This window comes from Empidonax traillii, unplaced genomic scaffold (assembly GCF_003031625.1).
Source record: "Empidonax traillii isolate 1590-97213 ecotype Southwest subspecies unplaced genomic scaffold, ASM303162v1 scaffold1758:size69087, whole genome shotgun sequence".
Taxonomy (NCBI): domain Eukaryota; kingdom Metazoa; phylum Chordata; class Aves; order Passeriformes; family Tyrannidae; genus Empidonax; species Empidonax traillii.
The window spans coordinates 7,751-27,758 of NW_020956951.1; the positions used below are offsets into that span (position 1 = coordinate 7,751).

Sequence of the window (20,008 nt, forward strand, 5' to 3'; positions counted from 1 at the left end):
CTCGCCTCCTCCCTTCCAAAGAAGCCCAGCTCTCCTGGAAGGAAGCTCGGCGCTCCAGCAAGGATTTGCCACAAAGAATCCACCACCCTCCTCCTCCTCCCCCAGCGCCTGGATACTGCATTTTTTTTTTATTTTATTTTTTTTTTCCTACCCCCCTCCCCGGTCGCTGCCGTGCGTTTAAAAACCAAATATAGCCTCTTCGCTGGGGGGGGGGAGGGGATGGAAATCTCCTAGAAGGATTGGAAATCTTGCCGGGATTCGGGAGTGCTGGAGAAGGACGGCGGAACCCGGGGGGGATGCGCTGCTCTCGCTGCCTGGCCAAGGACTAGAGCTTTGCCCCTTCCCGAAGGTTGCTTTGGTACCAAACTGTTGGGTTTTTTTTTCCCCCCCCCTCACCTTTTCCTCGGCTGGGCTGCGCGAAATCCCTCGGCGTTATTAAAGAAAAACCCACGTGTGGCTGGTTTTTAAGGTAGTTTTTTTTTTTTTAATTATTATTATTATTATTAATTTTCTCGTCGAGGAGCTGACAGAACTTCCTCCCTTCGCCCCCGAGGTTTGGAACTGGAATGGAGCTGCTTTTCTCCCGAACACTACAAGGTGTGTGAGGAGGGGGGGAGGCAGGAGACGAAAACACCGTGTGGACTCAGCCCGGCCCGACCCCCCGACATCCACGAGGGATGATCCTGCACGGCGCTTGATGTGGAAAACACTTGGAGACTCGAGAGACTTCGTCGTGCCCAGCAGCTTAATTCTTGACTTGTTTTCTTATTTTATTTTTGCTTTTTTTTTTTTTTTTTTTTTAAAGTGGATTCGTAGCATTACTTTCGTGAATTGAATTTTGCCACCGTTTGTAGAGAAGCCAAATGACACGTGTGTTTTGAAACACGGTTCCAAATATATTTATCCCTCCCTCGACCCGGATTCTCTCTAGAAGGAGCCGCGGGGAGGCCGTCAGAGTCTAAACAAACCTGATTTTTAGTGTTTTCTGAACACTACCTGCTGCAGAGATGTTGCTATAAATTGCTTTATAACGGTTCAGCAAGAAGGGAGATTTTTTTTTTTATTATTATTATTATTTTTCCAGCTTGCAGGACCCAGGAAACTGGATACTTTAAAAGTCACTTAAATGTTTTAACAGCGTTGGAAAATGGGAGCTGCTACTAAGTTGGCGTTCGCTGTTTTTCTTATCTCTTGTTCATCAGGTAAGTGAGCGCTCTTGGATCTGTTGCTTTAAGCGGAAGGGTTTTGGGGTCAGCGCTTGAAAGCTTGGGCTGACCCCGTGTGTGAGTGAGGGGAAAAAAAAAAATCTCTGCTTTTTTCAGGTGACAAACGTTTGGCTGCAAAGGCAGGAGCCGCTTTTATGGTTGTTTTTTTTTTTTCTCTTAAAAATATAATAACGCGAAGCGCTTGAAACGCGCGCAGCGCTTGGATTTCGGATCAATTGTGTGGAATAAATGAGGAGACGTAACCACCTAGTGTCACATCAGTAATCTGGCAGCGCAGCCACTGGTGTGTCGGACGGCATGTTTTTAAATAAGAATTACCCCGCCGAAATGCTCTTTTTTTTTTTTTTTTTAATTCAGTTTGATCCCTCGCTCCGGGACTATTCACTGGTGAACGTCGACCTTCGTTGATGCCTCATTAATTTAGAATGGGTTCTGCTCCCGGAGCCCGGGCTCGTCCTTTTAAATGACGGCGAGGGGCGAGCAGAACTGGGGTGAAAAGCCAGGCTTTCGGTTTCTAAACAATTTGTTAACCCTTTGTGTTACAAAAGCGCTCGTTTCCTCTCGGAAACGGCGACATCGGAGCTGCGAAGGGAGCGGGGTGCGAGGATTTTTTCCCCACGCTGCTCCGGGAGGAGAACGATGGCAGCAACCAGTGGTTGGTTGGTTGGTTGGGCAACTGTTGGTCCTGTTCTGCTCGCAAGTCCATCAATCACAGCCAAAAAAAAAAACCAAAAAAAAACGATTAGGAGCCGCGTAAGGATCCAACAGCGCTTTACAGCACTGGCTGCTTGCTCTTTGAGTGGGTATTTAGTTTATTTTAGCTCCGTGGATGTTCCCATCCTGGCGGGGCGTGCAGAAACCCGCTTGTTTATCAACCTCTCAGTCCCTCGGAGGGCCCAACGAGCTGCCCTTTTAGGCTCTCGGGGTTCTAAGTGGTGTGTGGAGGGTTGTTTTTTTCTTTTTTTTTTGCTGAGCAGGCCGTTTTTGCTGCGGTCGGTAAATGGATCGTCTCGCCCTGTGTCTGTGGCGCGATCGATCCGTTCCGTTTCGTGCTGAGAGGGGGGCAGCGATGCCGGCAAGAAACATCCCCCCCAAAAAAAAAAAACCCTCCCTGTTTGAGCCGGAGGGGCAGCAGGGCAGGGTGAGGGCACCCCGAAGGTTTGGCTGGGATTTCTAGTTTTTATTCCCCTAAAGGTTTTGAGGTAAAATGTGGGTCTTTTGTCTTTTGATGATTAAGTTAAGCAGCGTCCCTCTTCATTCGGGGAGGGGTTTTTGTAAGGAAACTTTCCCCCCCTCCCCTCACTGTTTCTCGAAGACTTGGTGCCATCTGCTCTCCAAGTCTGTCTTTCTTCCACCTCTAAGATCCTTTTGCCCAGAGCACAGAATAGTGATTTTTGTTGACGTTGCCCATCACACATATTAAAAAAAAAAACAAAACAAAACGACTATTCCTTAGCATTTCTTGCTCGGGTTGTCCTTGGTGAGGTAAAAAGAACCTTTCCCTTGCTTGTGGAGAATTAATCTTTGCTAAATGAGCAGGAAACTTGCCTGCACTCCGGACTGCTCCTCATGTTAATGACACTGTTTTGGTGGTTATTCCACTATTACACATGAAGTGTTCCGGTACTTAACAGTTGTTAAACTATTTTCTGCTCGCCTAAAATTGTAGAAGGTCTGCAGTCCTGCTGCGGGTCGGAAAGTAGGTAAATTCAACAGCAAGCTGTTGTTTTTATGATCAAAATTAAAAGGGTATTTAAGATTTTAAGCATGAAGTGCAGGCATTTTTATGAGGAGTGTTAGAACCGACTTGAAACTGAAATAAGTCTCATCATCATCATCATCAGAAGTTTCTTTTCCAGTCTTCAGGCTGAAAACAAGCCTGCCCAGGTTCTGTGTTCTTTAAATAGGTGGAAACGCTGTGGTTTTTTTGGGTGTTGATCTCAAAAGAGATTTGATTTTACTATCTGCAGAGTGCTGTGTGAAATCCTGCAAATGGACGGGAATTTCCAGTGGATCCGATCATCTCTGCTAAGGGAGTGAAAAAAACCACACACATTTCCCCTCTTCTGACTAAGATGTTTGAAAAAGAGCATCTGTGTTGTTATTAGGCTTTTAAAATATTTGTGGATGCTCGGCTGGAAGTGGGTGTAGGTTTGTAGTAATCCAGGAGGATGAGATTGAAGGCACATTAACTCAACCCGAAAACAAAGTGCCCGGGTCAAGGTTCTCCTTGTGCCCTCTAATACACTCCTGAGATAGACCTGCGTGTGTGGTTTTGATTTAATAAGGGGACAGAAGATCCTTGAAGGAATAATAAAATAACCTCTGAACGAGCTGCCTGTGCTGGAGGTGAGCTTGAGCGAGGAAAACAGCAACCAAAACAGCTCGTTGATCAGAGAAGGCTCTCTGCAGATATTTATCTGTGTTCTCCCCTCCCCCAAGGAAGGGTGTTCGTGCTCTCCGGGTTGTGGTGATCGCTCAGGGAGGCTTTGTGACACTTCAGGAGCACACAACGTGTGCTTTTCACCGTTTCTGTGTGATTTTTTTTTGGAGCATACACCCCGTGTTGAGGTGGTTGGGTTGTTTTCAACCACAATCTCTTGTAGGTGCTGCAGTTTGAGCATCTCCTGTTCCCTTTGGTTACTCTTCAGCTCCTTATTTCCCTAAACATCGTTTCTTTCCTCCTGGCTGCCTGCTCTGCCTTTGGTACCTGGGTGGTCCATCCTCCAGGTGGTTCTGCAGCTCTTGAGTTTTACAAGGGGCAAGACTTCAACGTTTTGTTTTGTTTTGTTTTTTTTTTTTTTTACAACTCATTTAAGCGAAAATCACGCTAAAAATCACCTGACCCAAAGAATCTTCTTGGTCCTCTCTGTCTCTCCTGATGCCACTCACAAGGTCTTGAGTGATTTTTGCTGAAGGAAATGGCCTGGCAGAGATACCTTTGTAGCATTTTCTGTTCCATTCCCTGGTTTTTTAATTGATTCTTTTCCTGTCTCACACTGGTTATGATCAGGAAAATTAGTTTTTAAAAATTTATCTTCCCCCCCCCAAAAAAAATAGAACCAGAACTGTAAATCCCAAGATGCTGCTGTGACTTCAGAACCTGAGTGGTTGGGGGGGAATTTTACTGGTGTACCTTTCTTTTCAAGCATTACTGATTTCATTGTTGGTTTGGTAGCCCTTGCTGAAGGTTTGGGAGTGTCTCTGGAATTGCCTCTGCTGTTTGTCCCTGTGGCTATGGTTGGACTCTCCTCACTTTATGGCGCAGGCAGGGCAATAAACTACAGATTAGTAGTGCTTTGGAAGTAAAATCCTGCCCAAAATGCCCTTTTTTTATATTGATTTCATATTATTTTTACATGAAACATGTTATCAGCGGGCAACACCCCAGCACCCTTGATGTTGCTGTTGAGAGCAGGACTTGTAAACCCAGTTAATTCTGTTTCCAAGCACAGCTGCCTTTCTGTAGAGTTTGATATCATACCTGATCAGACAGCAAGAAGCTGTCAACTCTTTCTAACAGTTAATACTTAACAATTACAAGCCCTAAACCTTCTGGGTGACGGGCAAGAGCTGTGCCAGTGCAATAGTAGAGCATCACTGAGTGTTGCTTTACAGATGTTCCCAGAGAGATGCTGCTGTCAGGAGTTTCATTTGCTTTACCTGCCCTTCAGACACAAAGTCCCTCCTGATAAATAAAAGCTTCCATAAGTTTGCCTTCCTCCTCTGGCTGCTCTGAGTTGGTGGGCAGGTGTTCTGTGTGAGGGGGAGAAGCTGCTTTGTGCTCTCTGGGGGTGCAAAAGGTAATTACTGCTCTCGTCAATAATAGTTTTCAGCTGGTTTTAATGGAGATTATTGGAATGCCTTTTTTTTGTCCTCCTTCCTTTTTTCCCCCCCCTCCACCTTTCTGGAGTTTAGGGGCGAAATTCCTTGGGCGATGGGCTCCAAATTCTTTAGGTGATGGGTTTGGCTGATGTGTAAATAAGGACAGACAAATAACTTCTTTTCTTCCCTGTTTAACCCCAGACCTTTATTTTTGTCCTATCATTAGCTCTAGGTAGGTGGGAAAAATACCAGTAACTCCAGTGTTTTTCATTCCTGCTTTTTTTTTTTCCTTCCAGCCTTCTGCACTTGTAGTTTTTATAGGCTGGGGGAAAAAAAAAAGGAGGGAGGTTGACAAGGAATCTGAGCGTGGAAGAGATTTCTGGGTGAGGGGGGGAGATGCTTTTACACCACTTAATTAACCCAAAGCAGATTAATGCAAATGCCTGCTGGAGCTGGATGGGAGCATCCACGGGCTGTTGGCTCTCTGATGTCGCTGAAAACGAGAACTCCCTCGAAAAGATCAAGAAAATTACAGATTTTTAGGACCAAGCTCTCGTGAGGTGGAATCTTAATGCGGTTTTTGTTTGCCTCGGTGCTGGAAATTGGGCACATCTTATTTCCATATGGAAACTGGAGTGTTATGGGGTTGGCAGTGGCTTTGTGGCATCTCTTGTCTCCTTTCCCCACGGTGTCTGTGTGGTGGTGGTGGAGGTGGTTTTTCCTCAGAAAAAGCGGAGCAATATTTAGGTTTAATCCCACAGAAAATGAATATTTACTGCCCTGCTGTTTACACTGCATCTCCCTGTGGCTGAAAATCCTAAACGTGCAGGAGATGCATCAAATCCTTCCGGGGCTGGTGGAGAGAGAGCAGAGAAGGGTTTATCCATGGCGGGAATTATTGTCATTCCCACTTGGATTCACAGCCAAGTGAGCCTTGGGGAGAAAGATCCACATTCCTGGTTTTCCTCTGGAATTCCTGGTTCAGGCTGTGACTGGGAACAAGACAAACAGACAGTTTGCTTACTAACTGGAGGCATCAGTCTTTGGGTTCTGTGGTTTAGAGGGATCAGAAAAACCCTTGGAAATGAGGGAAGGGTTTGTGGGAATACCTCCTGTTCCTGCAGGGGGGAGCTGGGATGGGCTGGGCATGGAGGTGGGAGCTGCTTTGTGACATCACCTGCCCAGAGGTGGCCACAAACCCCCCCCAGCTCTTCCCAAAGTAGTCCAGTGACACAATGTCCCTTCTCCTTCTTCTGCTTGGGAGCTCTCCCAGATTCATTAATCCCGTTTTCCGGCTCGCAGTCCAAGAGGGATGAGCGGGATTGGGAGGGGAGGGGAGGGGGGAGCCCTTTACCTCTCTGCTTCCTTTGTGAGGCTTCTCCTAATGAACCGGGCTGGGATTCCTTTCATGGAGAAAATGAGCAAGGGACACTCTCCCGATTGTGTGGGTGCCAGGGAAGGTCCGAGTGACGCTGGACACCCCAAATCCTGGTGACTTTGCAGCCTGGTGGGGTGGGGGGAACAGGAGCCCTGGTGGGTGATGCCAGGGGGTGTTTGAGGGTGAATTAAGTACTGCCCAGTCCTGAAAACCCCTGGTGCTAATGCTGGTGTTCCTGCTTAAATTGGTGCAGGATAACCTGTTTCAGATTAATAATTAATTAATTAACAATCATGATGTAGCAGAGTCAGTCCAAACCTGTAATTAATTTCGCCAAGCAGCTTGTTGGTAACTGTTAAACTCCACTGGCACGGCCTTCCTGGGATGTTGGGCACCATTAGCTGGCAAGAGTTTCAACAACAACAACAACAACAACATGTTGTTGAAATAATTTAAATGGCTGGATATACCACCTTTTGACATTCCTTAATTTGCTGGGGTGAAATTTGTGTTTTGAAGGATTTATCTGAGGCTGTAATTAGGCGGCAATTCCATTCAAAATGCTGCAATTAAAAGCAAACTCCTGTATATTCCTGACTGTGATGGGCATGTGAGAAATGCCAAGATGCTTTTCCCTGCTTTTATAATTCTTTAATTACGGGAGGGAAGCGTTGCCTGCAGTCAGTGAGTTGGGCTGAGGGAGTAGATAATGAAGAAAAACACTGGATCTTGGCTTAAAAAAAATATATATAATTCTCAAATTCTTGTTTTCCAAAGTCATCAACTGAGCTGAAACTAAGAAAATGAACAGTTTTGCATTTACAACAGAATTGTACATGGGAATTGCAATGCCATTCAGGTTTTGCCGTCTGCTCTAGTTTTTGGTTTATGCCTGCTTTGGTTTTTGGTTTATGGGGCTGTTCTCCCACAGCTGGGAAGGTTCCACTGTCCCTGCAAGGATGGCAGCAAATGAGTTAAGTTTTGCTGGTTTAAATTCTGCCCACTGACACCATTAAAAGCTGATACCTGATAAGTCACTTTAAGACAACTTAATCTGAAGGTTTTGTTTGCAGAAAGTGGCTGCCCAGTTATTTTGAAAACTGCAAAGGGTCTGTCTGGCTCAGAATCGCGTGGCTCTTCCTACAGCTTTAACTCTTTCTGTGTTTTCCATTCCTAAGTGGGATGCAGTGCCCCCCAAACCTCCAGGTCCTTTCCAGCAGAGCAGTGCCCGTTCTGCAGCCACCGCTGGTCCTGCTGCAGGGGCTGCCCTGTCCCCAAGGCCCAGGACATCACTGATTCCCATGAAATTCCTCTTGGTCTGCCCCGAGTGACATCCCTGCCCCTGAGCTCCCCCTCCCCTGGCATTGTCAGCAGATCCCTGGGGTGTTCCCACCTCCTCCAGGCACCCAGGAAGGTGGGAATGAACCTGGGTGGGTCCTGGGGGAGCCCTTCAGGGCCATCCTGTTCCCTAGGGAGCAGCTCTGTTCCCATCCCAGCTCTATCTGCAGATCTCTCTGCTCTCCCAGCTGATTTCATGGTGTTCCAGCACCTTCCTGCCTTTTGGTGCCTCACCAACTTGTGATTTAAAAGGCTTTTCTTTTCCTAAGTGAAGCCTGACCTTATTTTTTGCAGGTCCAGAGCTCTTATCTCACCTAGATAACACTAATCTCCGGCCCTCAAATACTGCCTGAATCATCGCAGTGGTCTTTATTCCCTCAGCTGTATTTGGAATACCTGGGTTTCAGCATCAACCCACCAGCTGGAATTCGATCTGCTTTTAAAAGCTTTTTTTTTTTTTTTTTCAATCTAACCAATCATTTTATCAAGCCTTCTGACATGGAAAACACGTTTCCTTCTAGGAATTTCCACACACACACACACAGGGAAAAGCGGTTCAGTCTTGTTGTTGAGTTGCAGCGCTGAGTGTATGAGACAAAATTAAACTTTGCAGTGACTGTTAATTTTAGACACTTTTTGCCGGTGTTTGTCAGCGGAGGGTACGGATAGTTCTGTTTAGCTCGCAGCAATGACACGATGGGAGAGTTTTCTTTAAATGTTTCGGGGTTCAGCAATATTTAGGCTGTGGAAGTTGCAGAGTGGCACACGCAGTTGTTTTAGTCGCTGTACTTTTTATAAGGAATTAGGTTCCTTGCTTTTTCATTCGTTTATAGAGCTGCTTGTATATATATTTGCTTATAAAAGCAGCAGATATAAATGTCTTTAAACCAAGATGTGGAAGCAGGAATAACTTGTGAGAAAGTGATTTTTTGGTTTGTTTTTTTTCATTCCATTGGAAATGGAGTGAATCCCTCACAGAAAAATCCCGGTGCTCCAGTACAGCTGTACTTTTCCATCGGGATGGATGACAAATAAAGCCAAATTAATTGGCTGCAGTAACTGTTTGCCAAAATATTTCTCGGAAATTGAATAATCCCGGAGCTGTTTCTCTGGGTGTTATTATAAATATGAGGGTGTTGGAAGCTCCTCCATTCCCAGTGAAGACGTGAGGGAGGAGGTAAATGACCATTTCCCATTCCTTAATGTGCCAGAGTCAAAAAAAAATTATGTATTGGAATTTGGTTCAGTTTGAGAAACTTTTGGGGATATTTGTGTGCTGACAAAGGCATTTGATTGTCTTTTCCAGAGTTTTCCCAAGGTTCTCAGTGCACTCCTGTTCTCACAAGGGTTTTGTTCTCTTCCCTTGCTTTTTAAATATCCTCGTGGCATTGCCCAGAGAAGCTGTGGCTGCCCCTGGATCCCTGGGAGTGTCCAAGGCCAGGTTGGAGCAATCTGGGCCAGTGGAAGGTGTCCCTGCCCGTGGCAGGGGGTGGGATGGGATGGGATGGGATGGGATGGGATGGGATGGGATGGGATGGGATGGGATGGGATGGGATGGGATGGGATGGGATGGGATGGGATGGGATGGGATGGGATGGGATGGGATGATCTCTCAGGTCCCTTCAGCCCAGATCATTCTGTGACTCAGAGGAATAGGCAATAAAATTCACTTTTATCTCCCAGGCTTCCTAGTGGGAACCAAACAGAAGATCGTGACTGACACGGTCCCAGAGTGGCTGATACAATAATACAAGTTACATCCCAAACTGAGGAAAAGAGTCTGGAAAGACTCTTTGCAACATAACCTTAGTGTTACATTTTTACTGCAGGTGCTCCTACAGACTTGCTCAAGGGGTGGAAATGGTGAGGGGAGAGCGTGGGTGGGGTCCTGCAAATATTGATAATATTTGGTAGTGCCTGACCGTACTGAATAAAAACACTTCCCACGGCATCAGGAGTCATGTTTACAAAGGAGGGCTGACCTGGGAATTTTTACGTATCAGCTGAACAGCCTGGAGCAGTTCTGGGTCTCTGTCTCCCTGGGCTGAGACATCTCAGTCTCAGGAGCATCTTTGGGTTGCCAGGGGAGTGTGGAAAGACCAGGACACTTGTCAGGAGCTTCTCATGTTGGTGCCATTTCAGTTATAAATTGGCAAAAGCCATAAACCAGGAATGTCTTCCAGACAGCAGGGCACGGTCTGGGAAGAAGAGGTCAGGGTGAGATTGTGGCACTTGGAGTTCAGCTGCTGAGCAAGTCGTGGGGCCACCACCTGAACTCATCAGCGTGAAATCACCCTCAGGGTTGCTTTTAACCTCCCCTCAATGCTACTTGAGGATTCCTGGTGTGTTAAAACCCAGGCATGGGCAGCAAAAAGAGAGATAAATTGATCTGCAGGAGAAGTTTTGTGACATTCCTGCATAAAGCACGACCAGAGGTTCAGAGCAGTTTCAAAACCACAGACAAATCTCACTTTATATGTTGTATAAACATGTCATTGTTGTGTGTCTTCCCCTCCATGCTCAGCCCAGCCCTAAACCTGCCTCCCTTTTAGGCTGTTTATTCCCAGGATCCATATCCTGGGAGCAAAATGTTCCTTTCTCGCTTACCTTTGGCCAGCCCACCCTTTTTATTCAGCTCAACAAAACCTCCACCCCACCTGCCAGTCCCCAAAAAAAGGCTTTGTTTTTTTTTTTGTTGCTGGAGGAGTCTTTCTGGAATTTTAGGAACTGAAGTGTCTTGTCTGGAAAATTCTGGAGTTAAGATGGAGATAATGGCAGTGGAAGCAGAGAGAGAAATTTGGCCCCACACTCCTCCTTATCCCTTTCCAAGTAAATCCAGGATGTTACCCCCAGAAAGTGGATTACTTCTTGTTGTTCAGTGAGTTAGTTCTCAGCCAGGCTGGCACTTGGGAGCAGCTGATCTGTACAAAAAAAAAAAAGCAGGAAGAGCCCTTGGATTGATGTGGGCTGCCATGGGCTCGTAGTCTGAGGCAAATGGAAGGGAATGACTGAAATTCCCTGGTCAGATGATCCTCAGCCCCTCGTGGGATCAAACCCACTGGGGCTGACGAGCTCAGTGAAGCCCGGGCCCGCTTCAGGGGCTGCTGAGCTTCCACACAAAAAGCTTTTATATGGAACTGCCAGGAGCTGCCTTGTGCTGGAGAGCTCTTCCCTGGGAGGTGGAACCCTTACAAAAACTCCTTGGTGATTGAGGGAGCCTGGGAAGGATGGACTGGGATAGAGGCACTGCAGGAGCTCTGGGTGTGCTCTGTGTTCCCTCCTCAGGTGCTGAGGGCAATTCCAGCCTCTCTGGGCGCCAGGCCTGAATTTCTCCTCTGACTGAGCAGGGATCCTGGGAGTTCAGGGCATTACCAATCTTGGAATCTCTGTGTAAATAACCAGTGGTTAAATAAACATCGTTAGAGAGGACTAAGGCAGCTGGAATGTTGCAGCCACCTTGATTGCCCAGCGCCTGGCTGGGGGAAGGGAGGTGTCAGGATCCTGCTCACTTGGGTTTTCAGGGAAGTTTTTATTATAAGGTGGCTCAGAAAAGCCTGGGATTCCTTGTGTGGTCTCCATAACACCAGTCCTGCTGCTCCTGATGGGACAGAGCAAACCACTCCTGAGGGCGCTGCACTGGAGAGTTGAGTCACTGTTGCTGTTTGGCCACTGATTTACCAAATATCTTGGTGTGTTGTCTGTCTGGAGGTAATCATTGCCCCTGGGGGGGAAAAAAAAAACACAAAGAAAAAAAAACACAACAAAAAACCCCAAACCAAACCAAAAAAACCCACCTAAACACCCCCAAAATAAAAAGCCAAACAATTTGTCTTCTGGTTTTTAAAAGCTGCTCTCCTGTGGATCTCAGCGATCCGGCTTTTTGCATTCCCATTTAAATATCAGTGCCTGCCGCAGGAGAAACCCCTGGAACAGGCCAAGGGCACGAGAGCTGTGCCACGAGATGTTTTTTGGTGCAGTTGTGGAGCTCTGGCGTTTGGGGGCTGCCAGGAGGAGGATTTGCTGCTGAGTGAGTTCCCCAGCTGTGACAAGAGGAACACCTGTTCTGTGTGTGAGCACCAAAGGCATCTGGCAGCAGAAGCCCTTAAACTTGTGTTTGTGATTCCTGCTTGAAATACTCCAGATACAACTTCGGAATTCTCTTGAGATGGGAAGCCTCGTGGAGATGGGGGGTTATTTTAAAGAAAACAAAGCCCTGGAAATACATCATCATTCTGTCCTTAGTAAGTCTTAAAAGGGTGTTCATTTGTCCCTCCCAAAAACTAAGAATAAAAGTCCCACATGAGCACCTCTATAACTTTACCACATGTAAACAGCTTGAAATCTGCTGAGTCCTTTTCTAAGTATCCCAAGAATTCCAAGCATCAGACTTGGATGATGTGGCTTTTAAGCATCGTTCCTTTTTTAAATCAGGTTGGGAATCTGAAGTGAATAACCCACACATGCTGCTGAGTACCTGTAATTTCTCCATCCCAGTCCACTCCAGCATCCTACCTCAGGCTGATAACCATGGAAATATATTTTAGGGATGTTTTTTTTGGGGCTGAGTACCTCGATAACTTGTCTTTTCTTCCTGCTCAGCCCGGCCAGCTGTTTCACATCAAACCCTCTGAAATGATTGATGAAGGTACTTCAAACAGAAAAAAAGTACATTTCCTAATGATGGGTAATTAAACGGTGGAACTCAGTGTTTCAGGACATGTGGAGATAAAAAATGATCTCGCAGATGGACAAATTCAGGGAGGATGGTTTGTTCAGAGGTGATTAAACTTGCTCTGGGTGGAACTTGCAGATCAAACCTTTCCTGATTGCTGAGCGCTCCTGCCAGAAGCCCCGAGCCCAACCTGCAGCTCCCGCTGCCTCCTAAAAGGATGTTTGGGATGAAAATTGGGCTGACTTTGTGTGTTTGTGCTGAGCTTAATTCCAGGCTGCTTCACCACCCGTGGTGTGTTTGAACACATCTGTTTCCTGGTCCTTTCCAAACAGGACAGCGGCTGTACCCTCAGTGTTTGCGCTCGGGAATGGGGGCAGCACTGAAGTGTTCCTTGCTCTGAAGATTCCCTTTCCCCTGTGGGATTCCTGCTGAAGGGAGTGGTCCTTCCCCTCCCTGGGCCAGGTTTCCACAGCTGGCACAAGGGAGGGACTTGACTCAGCATTTACTGCCCCGTGCAAAGTCCGCTCGGCTCTGCTTTCCCCTGGGGTTGGGGAGTTAAACTGTAGCTCGTGTGATTCCGTCACGGAGTCCTCCGAGGGTTCTGTGGGGCGTGAAGGGCAGGGGGGTGGGTGGGGCAGGGGCTGAGCAGGGTCCCCACGAGTGCTGGGTGCTGAACGTGCCTCTGGTGGGTCCCCACAAGTGCCGGGTGCCGAATCTGCCCCGCTGGGTTGTTCTCCTCCATCCCAGGCAGGGTCAAAGTCTGGCTTCTCCTCACGCCCTGTGTCATCCCCCGTCAGCAAATTCAGTGCAGACACGGCACGTGGCTTGGGCTGAGCCGGGGTGGGTGTCCTGGGACACCTCCTTTGCTGCCTTCAGTCCTTCATCGCTGACGCTGATCGAGCAAAACAGATCCAGACCAGTTGATGTGTGGTTTGTCCTCCTGTACTCAAGCCCAGACTTCTCCCCCCTGGTGTTAAAGAGTCAGGCGTTGATGACCTTTGGGTGAAAATCCTGGATTTCCAATTCCCTCACCCAGAGAAACTGATGGTCTGAAAAGCTCCTTCATCTTTTGCACCTTGTGCTGGCGCAGAACTTGAATAGCTGCTTCCCTTGACACAGGGTTACTCTGATTTTCCCAAATGCTGTGAAATCCAGAACTCGGCACAATTATTGAGTGTTATCCCGTGGTACTGTCCATGAGGAGAGATTCCTTGGCTCTTCCTTGGTTGGAATGCTGTCTCTGAGGGATCCTGCATTATTGTAACCAGCCACATCACTTCTGTCCTGCCTTTAAGGTACAGACTGGGAGGTTCCAGTGAATTTGTGCTGGTCAGAGAATGGCATTAATAGAATTACAACTTAAATTTCTATTTTGTACTCTTATGGCTGAGAAAATGTTCCTTTTCCTCTCCTACGGACGGTGTCTGATGGTTGGTAATTTCTTAGGGGTGTTTTGGGGTCTCCCCCAAATAAACCAGGGGAGTGTTACGGTCACCTTTGTCCTCTTCCTGAGGGACAGGAGGGATTCACACCGAGGGATCCACACCCTCTGGGCAGGGGAGTCCTTATGGAAAACATGCTTTTGGAACACTGTTTTACTGCCATGGAACCTGGGCTTTCAATCATCAGATCCAAGGCTGTTACTTTGTCCAAGCGTCAAGAGGCTTTTTTAAATGTAGCACCAGCATTCATGTTTCTGCCTTTAAATGTGTTCTTGAGGAAGGGCAAAATCCTATCCTAAAGTGCCTCCTGGATTTCAGATCGCCGGGTGTCATTTCCTTAATTGTTTTGCTAAATTTAGAAGGCAAATTAACTCGTGGTGGCGAGTGCAGAACTTCCACCTGAAAGCTTTCTGTTTGTGGTTGGAGTTTCCTCCTGTCACGTCCAGCCCTGATTCATCCCTGGACTTTGGATTTGTTTTCCGCTGCGAGTCGAGTGAGAACTGTCAGAATTTATTCAGCCACAGCCTTATTTCTTCTCCAATTAATGCCATGAGGGGTGATAATAAAAAATTGAGGTTTATATGGCCGCAGTTATAATAGAAACTAAATTTTATTTGCTAGGTACAAACCAAGCAGGGTGTCCAGTTCTGGTTTATTCTGTCAAATTTGCCTAATTAAAATTAAGCACGGTAAAAACTTTTGCAGCCCAAACCAATCCCGTGGTTTTGGGCTAAATAGCTGAACTCTGAGGGAGCCTCTTACAGCACTCCAAAATTTCCTGCTCTACCTAAATATTCGGAATGAGTTTTCTTTTTAAAACTACAGCGTTGTGGTGGAATCAGATAAAAAAAAAAAAAAAACAAACTGAAAAATTGCCCAGAAAATAGATTTCCTTGGTGTGAGGCACTGTGAGTTAAATAACACAATAACACCAAGAAATGAACTTAAAGCAGAATATACAGGAGGGTATTCCTCTGAGCACTCCCCATTTCCACAGGTGGAGGAGTCACAGAAAGTGTGCAGAGTCTCCCCTGTGTTAAACTGCTTTTTGTAGAAGGTTAAAGTCACATTAAAAAATATAAAAAAAAATAAAATTAAAAAAAAAAAAGTGTTGTCAGTAGGACTAAAGATAGGAAATCCTTAAAATAGCTCAGGCAAATGAACTCCAGCACTCCAGGAACGCTGCAGAGCTCGTGCAGGGAGAATAAAACAGGTGGAACGAAGGGGAGGAGGCAAATCGGGAGGGATTCGGGGGAAAAAAAAAAAGGCACTTCCAAGAATAAACCTTTTTGTTGGTGAGGACTGAGAAACCTCAGCCCGCTCAGAGCCAGGACCAGGGGGATGCCTGCACAGGGCAGGGATTCCTGACCTGCAGGTGCCACAGAAATGGTAAAAATCAGCATTTTTGGGGAGTCCTGGTGAAGGGGTGCGTTTAGAACTGAGAATCAGCGCTGAGATTTGGAATCAAACTCACCAGTTCTGCCTCATTTTCACAGCTGCTGCCTTGGGGTTATAAGACAATTGGTTTTTTTTTGTTGGTTTTTTTTTTTTGGTGGATATGTCTCTCCTGTGTGTGAACCTTGGCAGGAGGGAAAACTTAAAGGCAACGTGTTTTTAGTCAAACAAGTGGCACGACTGGTAGTGAACATGCAAAATTATGATTATTATTATTATTATTATTAAAGTAAATTAAATGATTGCTGGGGAGGATGGACCAGAACGTAAGCAAAATAAGGGTAGGCAAGGAATAGATTATTTTGGTATCACAGGATATGTGTTAAATCACATAAATATTCTATGCCACCACCTCTCCAGTTTTTGATTCCTCCCTAAAATAGAGGAGCAGGATAAAAAAAAAATATAGAAAATACAGGAAGAAAATTGTTTATATTTATTATTTACATTTTCAAGTCATTTCCCAAAGCTGTGTAGGAAATGTCTTCCACTTTATTGCTGCCTGCTGAGTTCCTGAATACAGGAGAACAAATCAGAACTCAATATTTAGGGAATTCCCACTTTATCCCAGCAGTGCCAAGCAACTGTTGCTGCCTGCTGGGCTTTCCTTACCAGTACTTTATCCCATCCCTGTGCCCACATCCTCCATCCAGGGAGCTCTCCAAGTGGATTTGAAATTCCAGAGCGAGCAGGAGCAGCCTCGCAATCAGCCATAGGTATCCGATTTACAGATAATTAAAACCAACTTGCCAAATATCTATCATTTTGATTTTTGGAAGGGAAAAGTCGTTTCTGCTTGCTCAGGAGGTGATAAGTAAGGCTGTGGACTAAACGTGATTAATGTTCTTTGCAGATGTTGCTTTATATGCTTAGGCTTTCAAAGTAAAGCAGTCTAGACTGTCTGTCTGCATTCTCCTGCAGCTTTGATCTTGATTAAAACTGGTTGTGTTGCATTTATCATCTCCCTTTCTCCGCCGCCAGAAAGTATCTGAAATGTTCCTTGGTGGTGTTTTTTTTTTCTCTTTTTTTAAGTTGTTGGTGTAGAAGGAGACTCGGGGAGCTGTAAAAATCACACATTTCCATGTGCAAAAACGGGTGTTTTGTACCTTGAAAGGCTTTAAAACAACAGTTTGGGTGATTTGGAGGGGATGGGGTGAGCAGAAACGGGGTTTTCCCTCCTGTTGGCTCCACATCTGAGGGCAGGCAGTGGTGGGTGCTTTGATCCTGCTGCTGCAGCCCCTGCGATCTCTGAGCCCCTGATTTTGGGGGGGGGGGAAGCTCTGAGCACCCCTTGAATTCTGCTCAGCCAGCATTTCCAACCTCCCATCTCCAGGGGGATGGAGCTCCATCACTCCAAGCTCCGGAAAAAAGGGCTCAAACCCCCCCAAAATCCCCACATAAACAACTTCTTGGTACTGATGGCCTGATCTTAAATGTTATCTTGCGGAGCAAAACAGCTGAAAGGAAGACAGAAGTGAGTTTCTCACATCATTGGTCTGGTATTAAACCTCAGCACCAAACACAACAACTCGAGGGGTTATTTCAAGACGTGAAATATTTATTGCCTTAATTATCAGTCAGACGTTATTTAGGGCCGGTCTGAGGGCTGGGGTGCATTTTCTGGAGTGCAGGCAAACCTTTTAATGCTGAGACAATCTGCTGGTTGGTCAGGAGAGCATTGGTGGGTATTTCCATGAAATATTAAAGGTTTCTTTGCTGCTCCAGTTTCTGGTGCCGCTGCCACCGAGGGTTTTTATTGGAGCCTGTTGGGCACAGTTGTTTATGGTGGAGTATTTGTGGCTCCAGGACCACAGTGGTGTCTTAAATCCAGGGATGGGAACGTGCTCCGTGCTAATCCCGTGTACAGAGCGGGTGGAGAAGCAACCAGACAACAAATTAAATAATTTTTAGCTGTTCTAAACCCACTTTTAAACCCATTAGAGCAGGCAGTGAGGTCTGTGTTCTGTCATTGCTTCATTTCTTCCTGATCTTTACACAGTCCTAAAGCTCTTCTGCTTTTGTTGTGCCTTGGCAAGAAAAGAGACACGAATGTTGCGCGATTTTTTAAATTATTATTATTATTATTGTTATTATTTTAATTCCTTTCTCTTTAGTCCTGTAGCAAAAATTGCCATTTTTGTATTATCACTTGCCCGAGTTCTGATGCAGCACCAGGGGGAAATGAAGGAAAAAGGAAATATTTCAGAGCAACTCTCAGAGCAGCAGATGTTTTTAAAGCATCACCCAGCAGATAATTCAGGGACTGGATGAACTGGAGCTGCTGCTCTAAAAACACACCCTGGTGCACTTGGGATCTCCCATCCAGGCCTTCCCAGGAGTCACTCCTTAATGAAATGCCACACTCTGAACTGGCAACGTTGGAAAGTTAAAATTACAAACTCAGTGCAACGTTTTGTAGCAAAACAGGGGGGTTTTGAGGCTTTTTTTGCCAAACAAAACGAAGCAAAATCGAACGTTTCCAGGCAATTTTTTTCATTGATTGGCGAGATATAAACACACATATTTTGGGATTATTATTAGTATTATTATTATTATTATTATTAAAATCCAGCTTGACCCTGTGCTATCAAAAAAAACCCCAAATCCAGCAGCAGTAAGTAAGTTTTTTAGTGTTGTTTTGAATATTTTTTAGTTTTAATGGGAATTATCCTGACTTTAATAACCTCCTATTTTGGTTTTCAAAGGCTTCCTTTTTGGGATTTTTTTTTTTTTTTTTTTTTTTTTAGTTTTCAATATCTTTTCTGGAGATAATTAATAATTAAAGAATAATTAAAAAGGCCAGTGGAAAAAAGCTAAATCTGCTTCATTAGGATCCATAAAGATCAGGAAAAAACAGAGCAGGAAATCAGTTTAATATTGAGGTGCAGGAGGAGGAAGTTGCTCTGTTGTTCCATGGAAAGGTGATGCTGGGGGTTGAAAATTAATAAGAATACTTAAATGACTTGTTGTGAAAAGATCTCCCGAAGGAAGTGGGGAGCTGGGAAGCCTGGCCAGCGTGTGCCTGCCTCGTCTGCAGAGGGCTGGGCTGTAAACAGTGTTCCCTCAGTTGTCCCCTGCAGCCTGGCATTTATTCCACTTCGGGAATCGCTTCCACTCGCTCCTTTGTGCCGGCTCAGCTCTTTGGTCGGAGCTGCAGCTCAAACCCGTGTTTGAGACTCTGCTCGTGCATCACAGCACACCCCACGAGCTGCTGATGGCATCTGGGAGTGAGGCAGCCCGACCTGAAGGAGCGTTTCCCAGCCAAGAGAAGCAGAATCGGTTCCACAGAGATCTTTGGGAATGTCTGACCGGAGTTCTGGCCAACCTGGGCGAGCGGGAGGAGCTCGGAAAGTCCTGTTGGGGTGAGGTGGGGAAGTGAAAAGGAAAATATAAACCACCACCCCCGCCCCCAAGAATCACTGGATGTGAGGATTCAGCTTGATGATTCTCCATAAATAAGTTGGAGGATTGGAAGAAGGAGGGTTTTAGGGAAGGGTTTCCAGGTGAACACGGAAAGGCTGGAATTTTTTCAGCGCCTTGTCCCGCTTCCCCCCAACACCCCCTCCCTGCCCCTTGTGTTATCCTGTTTGCCTGCAGCTCCAAGGTAATCCCTGTGTGTGTGTGTGTGTTTACACAAATCTGGAACCTGTCTTTCCCACTGGTGGAGCTGCCATCTGGAGCAGGGCAGCTGGAGCTCGTCTGGATGCGCTGGGCAGGGATGTGCATCCCCATCCAGGCGGGCACTGCCCACCTCCCAGACAGGCTGCTCGGTGCTCCGGGGTTCTGAGCTGAAACAACGCGGCTGATGCTTTGAAAAATCAACCTCCCCCACCCAAAAAAAAAAGGGCAAACTGTTTGTAAATAATATGGTAAATTTATGCTGGGAGTAAACATGGCAAAAAGTGCAGCGTGGGGATGGCAGGAGGAGTTTAAGGTGAGTGAGGAGCTCGGGTGATGGCAGGAGGATTTTAGTGTAAATGAGGAGAATGGTGGGCACAGGCGGGATAAGCGGGGAGTGTTGGTTGTCCCTGGCAGCACCACCCTGGTCCTTGTTGTCCCTCAGTAGTTATGGAAGGTTCTGGAGGGCAGAAAAAGGAGAGGGGGTTGGTTGGATGTGTCACACGTGGAGTTGGATCCTCTCCTCGGAGATGTGCTCATGTTTGATGGGGGTGTGGCTCTGCTTTCTCTGCTCTCCAGCTCCTCACGAATTTGCATTGTGTGCCCGAGCTGTTTGGAAGGCAAAAGGTGGAACAGTTTCCTCTGAGCAGCCCCGCTTGAATCCTCCATGCATGTTTTTTTTGGGGGGGTCAGAAGGGAATTCCTGGTTTCTCGTTGTTTGTAGCAGTGAAATATCGACACGCTCGTCACAGCCAACAGCTTTGTGGAGGGTGCAGGAGACAAACAGCACAGGAGAGGAGTTGGAAAAAATGTCATTTGCTGATCTGGTTTTGTGGGGAGATTTGCAGGCAGCTGAAATTCCCGTGAAGCTTTCTTTGAGTCATTTTCACCGAGTGATTAATATGCTCGAATTTCCCACCTCCGGGAGGCTGCAGGAACGTCACACTTTGAGGGTGCAAGCAGAACCCCAGTTTGCAACTTCTCATATCAAAAACTTGAGTTGTTTTTATTCTTTTTGTGGGCTTTTCAAGCTGAGAAAAGGAGGATAATCCCA

At 46.3% G+C, this 20,008-nt stretch overlaps 1 protein-coding gene across 1 annotated transcript in view; it reads left to right on the top strand.

Annotated features, from left to right (window-relative positions):
• Window positions 1–506: 506 nt before the first annotated feature.
• The window catches only part of ACVR2A (activin A receptor type 2A), a 39,667-nt gene continuing 20,165 nt past the window's right edge, over window positions 507–20,008 (top strand). The window contains exon 1 of the mRNA XM_027908575.1: window positions 507–1,202. Within this exon, the coding sequence (XP_027764376.1) occupies window positions 1,148–1,202 (55 nt within the window). The 5' untranslated portion in view covers window positions 507–1,147. The remainder of the gene's footprint in view (window positions 1,203–20,008) is intronic.